Below are 11,010 nucleotides of genomic sequence, written 5' to 3' on the forward strand. Positions count from 1 at the left end.
CATTAACTTCAACAACTTTTAAGACGATGTCGCGTATTTATCGAAGCGAAAGGAAACAACGTCACTGGCAATATCAATATAACTAATATAATGTAACAGGTCTATGATACAATACAAAGTATATCCGCTTGTTTTCATTTTCTTCCGTGATTTTTCGACAAAAGATGTAGTAAAACTACATTACCCATACTTCCTCATGAGCCAAACTTGAGGTCAAAGGGCGATAAAACATAGAAACCGCCTTCTTCTACGGTTGGTACGTACCATTATGATATTAAAATAACAATGTTTTATGACGACTTGTCAAACATCTGCCTATGTTTTATTGGTCATATCGCTGGATTACGAAAGTTAGGCTACTAACGTTATATACGTAATTATTTCGGCACTGACCACTTCCGCAACAGGCAAGACAAGCAGCACTGAGACATGTTTTTCAGTTTCAGAGGAGTGTCACGTTTAACTTTGCCCCTTTGTCACGTCAAACAAAGGTAAAGGTGAAGCAGCAGGTCCACAGAGACACCTCACACACCTCTCTCCCTTGAAAACACCAGGTTCAGTCATGGCATCAGCCGGTCCAGCCTGGGTGCCCACAGAGGACCACAGGGCTGATGGGACCCTCCAGGCTGGGGCAGGGGTCTCAGCTGACCCCGGCAGTGGCCAAGACACCCTCAAAGCCACAGGAGGTAAATCACCCTGTTTAGTTTTACATGAATGCTTTCTCATATGGTGACATTGTCTTGTCTTATGTGAGTCTTGTATTTCTTAAGAAACATGGTTATCGAGACCTGCTGGTAACTGAGAGACTACAAACGTCATTCAGTCTGGATCATTTCCCAGTGAATTACTCTGATATGTTATTCCTCCCAAGAGATTCCTCAGTCTGTGGATTGTGTTTGAATGGCAGTGAGCAAACTGGGTTCCGGTTAAGTTTGTGCTTAATAAGTTTATCAGAATCCCCATCACTGATAATAAAAGTTGAACAAGTGAGGTGAGACGATGTTGACACCCAGTGTTTACATAATGGCAGGCAGCTCTGCTAGAATCAGGAAATGAGTCAAGCTGTACTGGTTCCTATCTCCAAGTCCAATATGAGCACATGTACTGTCTGCTTCTACTCCCACTTGTTTTACTGGGCCCAAATCCAGATAAACTTTCTGTGTGGTAAAGAACATGAATCGTTATTTTTTACTGAGCTCTTCCAGTTAGATCTTATCTTAGATCTTAGATCTTATGTCTTGAAGCAGTCGGATGACTCCCAAAAAGTCTGTTGATTTTTGATAACCTGCGCCGGCCAGTAGCCTACCATCATAGCAGAAGAGAAAGTAGTACAAATAATAATTGAAATATTTCTGCCAGTGAGTCATATTCATGTCTCCTCTCTGGAAATAGCATTGCAGGGTATGTGGTATGCGTCGGAGCTTACAGACAACTTGGCTGAAATTTGAGTCCCCTGGAGCAAGTCATTGCCACCTGTTACATTAGTTTTACTCTTTGGAGAGGAAACATTGTGTTATACGCTCCTGATTTCCTTTTGGGTATTATTAATCACTTATTTTTTGCGGATTTCAGTTGTTAATCATACTTGCTTAAGATAGAAATCTGAAGGATAAGGGTTACACTTTTGATTTCTTGTTCAACACTGGTGGCAGGTGATTAGAGATTTCTTGACATCTGTGCTTTTACCATATATCTGTGATATATGGCACACATAAACATATCTTACTGACATGTAAGGCACAATTTTTTACAGGAGACACAAAGGACAGCAACAAACACTGTAATCTTAGAGCACCCTGCCTCACTGCTGTAGATATTTTCCACTGATAGTGAAAACCGCTTTAAACTGCCAGACAGACCTCTCTTTGTATTTGTCCTCTTTCTTCAGTTCCACTGGGTTGGGCTGCAGAGGAAGTGTGGGGAACTAATATTTGTTTTTTGTTTTTTTCCTGGCACTGGCTCCAGATATCACCCACCGTGTGCCCATGTAAAAAACACACATGTTGATAATTAGGAGTGTCAGACAGATTAAACTGTCCATCTTGGGCCTACTGTTAGCAAAATTGTATTATTTTTCTGGTGTGATTTAAATGCAGAGCCCGATTTGAAAGGCTGGCAACTTTTTTTATACCCTTTTATTTCTTGCTCCCACTCTGTGTTTCTCTCTTTGGATCTATCATTTACAGAGTCCGCAGAGCAGGAGGAGGTCGGAGTCAACATGTGCCAGTTTTTCCTGAAGGGAAAGTGTCATTTTGGACACAGATGTCGTTTGTTACACAGGTTTGTTTTCCTTAACTTGTTCAGACAAAATCAAAACAGGATAGTAGAGGACTTTTAGACTTTCAAGTAAATAGACATCTTCTTAAAGAGACCCAGAGGAGTTTGCTTTTGGTTATAAAAGAGTCTCATATTAATGTGGATGAATCTACGTCATCTACACTTAATGGGTCAATTTTCAATAAATATATTGTTTTGTCTTTATAGTTATTTTGTTATTATTATTATTATTCAGTGGTCGGCTCGCCGAGCATTTCCTAGTTTCGGTTTCCCAGACGCTGCCTGGCGGATCATGGGAATAACGCTGCCGAATCGCCGTTTATGGTCTGAACTACGACGGTATCTTGTCGTCTTCAAACCTCCGACTTTCGTTCTTGATTAATGAAAACATTTTTGGCAAATGTTTTCGCTTTAGTCCGTCTTGTGCCGGTCCAAGGATTTCACCATGTGTGCGGAGGCTCATGGGAAATGTAGTGTGAAAACACTTTGTTTTCCGAAACTCCTCGTAGTCCCTTTAACTGATATTTAGTAAATGCTACACAAAAGAAGCTGGTATTATATAAGCTTGTTAGCATTAATTATAGGGCTGTCTGAATATCACCGTATCATCTTAACTTGTCATTTCATTATCAAACCCTTATGAGAATATTTTTAAACTGTCATTTTTTCTGTCACTCGATTTATTTTTGATAACTGCACTCCCAAAATGTTGGAAGACATTGTAGCACAGCTGCTTGGAATAATCAGCTCTATTGAACTCCTTGTTGCCAAGATCCACCTGTTAGTTGCTGCTCATGTTGCAAGTTGCATCACGGACAGATGTTTTAACGTAGCCATGACAAAATATGGATCCCACAAAATGTTTATATACCATGGAAAAAGCTCTGTGCGTGTCAAATGGAATTAACACGTGCATTTTTTTTTCCACATGTCAAGTGTCAAATATAATTTTCCACTGTTGTTGCCATTTTTCAGCGATCCATCACTGGATGATTCAGGGGCTGTGTCTCCTGATCCGGATGACAAACCAGACGATGAAAAGCTGGAAAAATACAACAAAAAGAAAGGGAAAGTGAAGAAAGCAAAAAAGCCAAAATGCGACGAGGGAGAAGGTCACTGCATATTTATTTTCTTAAGTAATCAGACAATGACGACACAACTCTTACAAGTAAATATATGTTGTATAATTCTTCCGCAGAAGTGAACAAAAAGCCACCCATGCGCACAGCAGATGATGTTATCTCTCGGATTCTGTGGGACTCATTAGTTGACGCATCAGAGTTTGTGGTGGGCTATGTGGATCGCTTCCTCGGTGTGCTGGAGCGACCTTTCTGTGACTTCAACTGGGACACTAACCCCACGGACTGTGATTACACCACTGAGCTGGCCCTGCCGAGGCACAGGATCCAGTACTTCACCTACAGAGGGCACCGCGTGTGGGACCGCCACAGCAGAACCGACAGGGTGTTTGGCTCCACTGGTCAATCTCTGGCTCCCCCCTTTGGAGGGGATGAGGAAGTAAAGGGTAAGAGAGGGCCCTTAGAGCGCTGCCCCACCTCACACACAACCACATACAAACGTATGTCAAACAAAACATACAAAGGCCAGTGCACTTAGAATACACCCTGACTTAAAATAACCATTTGTTTTACAAGAGTTGAACACAGAATCCCAAGATCAACAACCAGACGGCGCTAAGACAACAGAGGAGCAGCCACCTGCTGTCAGTGGGCAGGAAGAGGGTGGAATAGAAGAGTCTTCTCAAACCGAGAACGCACATCTGGAGGAAGAGGCGCAGGATGAGATGAATATTCACACCCCTGACTCAACACAACCAGCTCCAGAGTGTGGAGGAAACGCCTCTCAGGAACAACAATCACGAGGAGCATGTGTTGTGGAGGAGGCTGCAAATAGGTCTGGTGTTCGTGCTCATCTTTTAAATGCAACTGAGACAAACTGTACAGAGCGAAATAGCATTTTTAGTGTCTACACGTTCCAACCTGAGCCTGTGTGGACAAGATGCCAACTTAAAGTGACGGGGAAGTTAGAGCATCAGTATCTTGAGTAACATAAACCAGATTATGGTATTGGAACAAGAGGTATTTAAATTGAATCCTTTATATTAATTGGATCGCTCAAAAGTGGGTATCACTGAGGGGAGTGACACACAGGAGTAGAACTTGAGAGAGTGTTTTTTTGTTGTTGTGTCTAAGACATCTGATTTGACCTAGAGGAGATTTGTGTGTCCTGGTTTTAATCCTAACCTTGGAAAAGAATCTTAGAAGTTACTTTTCTCTTTCTCTTTCTTGAGTAATTTTATTCACCTGTTTTGATTTTAGACCTAAGCCTTCAGCAGAACAAATATCCTCATTTCAAAAGGAGGGTGTGACTGTAAAAGAGGCAGAGGAGGAGACTCTTGCAGAATGGCAAGAAAGCTGGGAGGGCAAAGAAGATGCTTCAGTGAGTACAGGACAGCTCACACTGAAATATATTCTTGTTTTGCTGTTAACGTTCAGGTTTACCAGAACGATTCTCTTTATGCTCCTCTTCTGCACAGAGTCATCTAAACGCCCTGAAAATTTGCCACAATCCATCAGCCCCTCTGGACCAGAGAGAGCAGAAATCTGGTGGTCGCCCCCTTAAAAAACGACCCACGCACTTCATCAGCTTCAGGGCCAACACTCCTGCCATCCTCACCTGTTTCCAGCAGCTGCAGGAGGAGGTCGTCTCCCTTTTACCCTCCTCCGCCCCTCACTGGCACACGGCCTCCAACCTTCATGTCACCATGTGCCTCCTGATGCTGCACGGCCCAGCTGAGGTGGCCGCCGCTGTGGAGATCCTCCGACGGTTTGCCCATTTAGATCGCAACCCCCCAGTGGCCGTGACCTTTCCTGTTAAGCTGAAGCATTTTAATGGGAAGGTTCTCTACCTTAGCCCCCAGCCTCAGCTGCCCCTGCAGCAGCTCAACAGTGGCCTGCAGGAAGCCTACAGGAAGGAGGGCTGGCTCCACAGGGACTCCTACAACCCGCGCTACCACCTCACTCTGGCCAAGGTAGAGGACAGGGAGGGAGAGAGGGTTTTTGAAGGGGTGGGGGACCTCAAGATGGGGAAGGGTTTAAATTTTGGCCGTCTGCCAGTTAACACCTTACATCTTTGTGCAATGGGCGGTGTCAGAGTAGATGGTTTTTATGAGATTGTGTGCACAGTAACTCTTCGTTAATAGAAGACAGAGCGGTTTTACATGCACTACAAACTTTATAGAATATGACGTGGTGCAATATCAATGAGCACAGTGCTTTTGCACGGACCATATGGCCTTACCAACCAAAGTTAGTCAAGACATTTTTGTAAAAGAGCATGAAGTGAAACTTGCTTTAGCTGCGGGACAGTGGTAAATGGTATGTTGAAGTTTTTAAAAATGTGTTTTATATGTTTTAATGCATTTTATAAATTTTTGAATTCACTTCTGTATACTATAATGTACGTTTCATCTGTTGTCTTATTTATGGCCTTCAGTTGAGAGAAATTGCACAATAGCAAGCAAGGAATTGCGCTGGAAGTTGTGTTGGCCTGGAGAGTTTCCACATGGGAAGCAGAGCAATCTGGCGACTAGTGAATGAAGAGTCTGGGTTTTTTTTTCCAGAGCTTGATGACTGAGTTGTGCCAGGTAACCAGTGCTGCACCACACTCCTGCTGAGAAACAACTGACAAACACTTCTATATAGAGGAGGAGACGCAGGGAGAGAGACAGACAGGCAGACAAACACAGAAAACACTGGGGAACACTAATGGCTGCAGAGGGACTGTGATAAAAACATCTTCCAAAATTAGAGCTGGAAAGATTAGTGCACAAATTGATCAACAGAAAAGCCATTTTGATGATTGATAGTTCTGAAGATGCTTTACTTTGTCTTATGTTATGACATAATTTGATGATTGATGATTACTGTTTTCTGATTGGTGACAGCTTGGACTTTATGTGACCAAAATTATTCATTTAATTGAAAACAACAAACATTAGTTGGAGCTGTGAAAATTGAACCCAAAGTGTAAACCACAAAAACATGTCAGTCTCAATATTGATGCATACTTACACATGATTTATATTGTGTTCTTTTGCAACCAATGAAATTTATTGTAAAAGGTGATATAAATGCTAATTTTTCATCCGACTGGCCATGTAGAACAGAATATCTACTCCCTTTAAATGAAATAAAATTGCCTCAAGAAAAGGTTTTTTTTGTTGTACTGTCTATTATCAGTTGGGCCAAATAAGGTGACTGCAGCCAACTCCAGCCTGCTGGCATCTAGTGTTTGACCACTACACTGACAAGACATATGCACCTGACATGACGGCGAATACAAGATACATAAAAAACAAAAAGATTGCCTTTGTTTACATCCATGAATTAACCAAAGTAGTTGTTTTCTGCTGCACGTAATTCCATGATTTATACAATCTGTTTTATATGAATATTGTATGGACTGTGTTCCACATGAAGGATGCATTTGTATCATTTTACAGTGAATTATAACCACTAGATTGTCGAGGACATTTAATATTGAATTGGTTATTTTAAATCCTGAGTGGTGATAATTTATCAGTGCAGGGCTGGATGGGCTGGATGGATGCAGCACGGTTACTGTTGCTGTGGTCTCTAACATAAAGACACACGGAGGCTGCATAAACGCTCCCCGAGCAACTCTTGCATACATAATATAATTTTCTGTCTTCTTTCCCCTCTTCCTACCAGATGCGCACACACACACATACACTTTACATAGGCTACATGAGTCAGTGAGTACGCTCTGACTCTCTACTGTTTGCTCCCTGGCTCGCATTATCTCCCTGCCTCCCTTCCCCCACTCCCTTTCAGTGACACAGAAAAACTAACGCCGCCCCCTCCCTCTTTGCTCGCTTGCTTCTGCCCCCCTTTCTCCAATGGCAGACAAACACCATACTCTTTTTACTCTTTCTTGCCGTGTTTTGCCGTCACATCTCCAATTTCCACATCTCAGACAGACCACTGAGGAAGCATCTCCATCAGCACACTCTCATCACTTGTGTCATGTTGTTGCATGTTGTCTGCCTCCATGCCACTGAGTCGGTGTTGATGCTGTTCTGCAGCCTCCACTGAAAACTGGTTTTGCCTACAAATCTATTGCATGCCGCTTTCCCCCTCTCTATTCATTGTTCACTCCATCTCTCCCCTCCCTCCTCTTTTCTCTCAGCATCACTCCCTGGGAACCCACTTTTTTTTTTTTGCCCTCTGTATTTCATGTTGCCTTTCCCTGCATCTCCCCCTCCCCATATTCATCTGTGTGTGCTCATTCGCTTCTCTTACTCCAAATTTATGTGCATCTCTACTTCACGTTAGCTCTCGACACGTCCCAGCCTTCACAGTGCAGGGGTTCACCACTTTGCATCCAACATGTGAGTGGATTTTTCTCCATCATTTAGCGCACACAGTTGGCTGCCACTTCTGCCGTTTTACTGTTTCTCTCAGTAATCTGGTCAGGGTTGAGTCTGCTAGTCTGGACAGAGATTGGTCAGGTTGATGGGAGTGTGTGTGTGTGTGGATGTTGGTGGGGGTCGGTGTTAGGATTGTGCCTCTGGTATCTCAGTATGAAGTGTGAGTGAGGGGTTGGACCCCGCTAATCCCTGTTAACAGATTAATTATCTTTGGGCAATATCGTGTTGCTGCCATGTTGTGAAGTCGCTTGGGCGTTAAGCTACGAAGAGCTACAATGCAACGATAAAGAGTCTCTTAGGGGTGTCTCCTCAATCTTAATCCCCTCTCTCTCTCTCTCTCTCTCTCTCTCTCCCCCTCTCTCACTCTCTGTCTCTCTCTCTCTCTCTCTCTCTCTCTCTCTCGCATTCACTCTCTCGTTCACTCACTCGCTCTCGCTGAGAGCTCCTCTCTCATCCATCAATCCAAGCACCTCTCCACTGTCACCAGACAACCGTTCAATTATTGGCATTTTAATATTTTAATAATTGCAAGAATTATTGGCTTATGTTTTCCCCTTCTATTTTTTTTCCCATTTTGACATATTTTTGGCATGTCTCCAAGCCATTTTTTCAGGATGATGTTTTTTCAAGAGCATCAACCGTTGATGGCTGGCAGTATACCTCTTTGAGTGGGTAAATATCTCTGAGACAGCGGCGAAGAGAAGAGGCAGAGGGAGAGCGAAACCTCCCAACACAACCAACAGAGGTAAGACACTGATCTCTCTCTGGTTGATTATGGCTCGACTGTTGATGTGGTCTGCAAACATTGATCACCAATCATTAGAAATGCATTAGCCACTTTTTGATGCCAGTTGTTGGAGTGTGTTCTCATCTTTGCTCTATGCTCAATGGGTGTTCATGAAACCTTAACTGTGCCAAACTGGATTCAGTTTCATCTTTGCAGCTCTCACACCTGGTGGGTGAATCTCTTCTCCCATGGACATTTTTAGAATAAGAAATATGGCTGATATATGATGCTGTAGTGATACTGATTGATGGCATTCACTCATTTTCACGCCAATCATCTTGTGTGTGTGTGTGTGTGTGTGAGAGAGAGAGAGTGTGCATATGTAGGCTATGTGTATATATATATATTATATATATATATGTATTTATAGACCTTTATTTTATTTTATTTTATTTTTTCACATTACTTTGTCCAGATATTTTTCTCCCACAAAGGATTTTCAGTTTGGTCAGTAGTGTGGAAACATTTTTGTCAACATCAACTTGTCATGCTGGACTCCCGCACACATCAAAGCACTGATTTGCTCTGACTTACTGACTATGAGCTGCACTCACTTACCTTCGGTCAGCTGCACTCACTTGACGGTTCATTGTTGAAACTGAACTCTTGTGCTGCAAATTAATGTGAAATGAAAATTGATTTTTTTTTTTTTTTTTTTGTAAATAATTGAGAACATCCTTGGATTTATGTGTCCTCAGCAGACAAAGGTGACCAGTAACCCTTCACAGAGATGTAAATGAATTTCTCCTGGCTGATGTGGTGTGTTACGAGGCTATAATGCTTCCTCATGAATTACAGTCATTAAGGTTGTTGTTAAGAGGCTGTTAACGACTGCTCAGGCTGTAATGTGAACCATAAGAGATTTTATGAGGCAGACTGGAAATATTCATCATTTCAGCGGTGAAAGAACTAGATTTTTTTATGTCTACTGATACAGAGAGTTGTGTTCTCATGAAAAAAGATGAGGGTAGAGAGGATTTTTCGGTGCTAAAGATGATCCTAAATTCAGCTGACAGAGATGCTCCAGCCTCATTAGCTGCCTCACAAAATGGCCCTTTTCTTTACATTCAGACATCATGGAGTCTCATATCATGCAAATGATTTTCAACTCTTGGTGTTCGAGACACAACACAACACAACAGAATTATTCCCCTGCTTTGTGTTTTTCTGAAGCGCTCACGGTTGGGTGAAAGTTGGTGGTTTTTCTTCGCCATCTCTCTCATTGACCCCCCCCCCCCCCCCCCCCCCCCTTTTTTTTCTTCTTCTTCTCTCTCCACTGACCGAGCTCAAACTCACATTTATTTGCCTTCAGTTATGCAATGGTAACAGGCATGATAACAAGCTGGCAGGAGACATCACGTCAACTTGAGGCTTCCTGTCTGTGACAACTGCTGAGTAACTCCTGCTGCAGGATTGTTGAACCCCCCCATCATTTCCATCAGCACCTCATTAGGTTGCTTCAATAACTTTTGCCATCACTCTGCATTTCCTCTGTCATACATCTTGAATTAATTAATATTGTGCCAGAGGTGATATTGCAGTGAGGAAGATAACCTGCCACCAGGCTGGTGATTGATATTGTCTTACCTTTAATTGTTTAGTAATGGGGTTTATATGGTTGCATATTTGCCTCAGAGTGAAATACATTATTACTTCAGTCTCATCATCCATCAATGGAAATGCTTTTCTATATTGGCCCACTTTATTGGAGATGATAACCACAGCCAGTAGACTCCTATGTGCAATTATTCCTCTGGCCTATTAGATTCAGATTCAGATTCAGATTCATAATTTATTGTCCCCGAGGGGAAATTCATTTTCACAGTTCTGTTCCAGACAAGAACACCAACACATGTGCAACACCAGAAAAAATAATACATACATATATATACAATATAAACAAAAAACCATGACGTCTACCGCCTGCTGTTTAGAGCTGTAATGGCAGAGGGGACGAAGCCTTATTATGCCTCACAAAGCTTTTTCCCATCTCCAAAGTCTGATAAATGTATCTCACACTTCCTATAATGCACAACATATACCACCAGAGTACTGTACTCAGTCTGTTTACACTGTGTGGTGATGTGTGGTGGATGGATGTAGCTCTCACAGTGTGTGAACCAGTATGTTCAGCACAGTTTTAATAAGGGAAATGGGGTGTTGGCAATGATTCGATTTGTGACAGTTGGGCTGCTGGACTATTAAGGTGAACAGGCTTATTGTAATGGGCTTAGAGCAGCGCTGTCTGGCCTGTGGGCGAACTGTTAACTTGTTCTGGGCCATAACTGGCCCAGATCTGAATTGGGGAAATTGTCTGACGCTCAATTCGACATGTGGTTCAATCTAAACTTTATATCATCATGCACGCTTATTTAACACAATTATGTACAGTGGATTGAAAGGTTGAATCAATAGAGATGGTATAAAGCCTCACTGGGTTAGAATACTGCACTGAATGAAAGTTGTACTGAAT

General features: G+C 42.4%; 1 protein-coding gene across 4 annotated transcripts; it reads left to right on the forward strand.

The window, feature by feature from the left end:
• The first annotated feature begins 54 nt into the window (after positions 1–54).
• Positions 55–6,511, forward strand: leng9 (leukocyte receptor cluster (LRC) member 9). Of its 4 annotated transcripts, none has more exons than XM_083988909.1 (8): positions 55–256; positions 555–686; positions 2,187–2,280; positions 3,253–3,389; positions 3,476–3,802; positions 3,933–4,191; positions 4,617–4,737; positions 4,835–6,511. In XM_083988909.1, exons 2-8 carry the CDS (start codon positions 563–565, stop codon positions 5,495–5,497), a joined length of 1,725 nt encoding a protein of 574 aa, XP_083845035.1. In that variant the 5' UTR covers positions 55–256; positions 555–562; the 3' UTR covers positions 5,498–6,511. The 4 variants fall into 4 exon arrangements, with proteins under 4 accessions (XP_083845035.1, XP_083845037.1, XP_083845036.1 ...); XM_083988911.1 differs by having other exon boundaries at positions 555–656; positions 2,196–2,280; XM_083988910.1 differs by lacking the exon at positions 55–256 and having other exon boundaries at positions 358–686.
• The last annotated feature ends 4,499 nt before the right edge of the window (positions 6,512–11,010 follow it).

This window comes from Trachurus trachurus, assembly GCF_905171665.1.
Source record: "Trachurus trachurus genome assembly, chromosome: 16".
Classification (NCBI taxonomy): domain Eukaryota; kingdom Metazoa; phylum Chordata; class Actinopteri; order Carangiformes; family Carangidae; genus Trachurus; species Trachurus trachurus.

Coding starts and splice junctions, on each gene's coding strand:
- leng9 (XM_083988909.1), top strand. CDS start 563: ATGGCATCAGCCGGTCCAGCCTGGGTGCCCACAGAGGACCACAGGGCT. Junction 687..2,186: donor CACCCTCAAAGCCACAGGAG/GTAAATCACCCT, acceptor TATCATTTACAG/AGTCCGCAGAGCAGGAGGAG. Junction 3,390..3,475: donor AAAATGCGACGAGGGAGAAG/GTCACTGCATAT, acceptor ATTCTTCCGCAG/AAGTGAACAAAAAGCCACCC.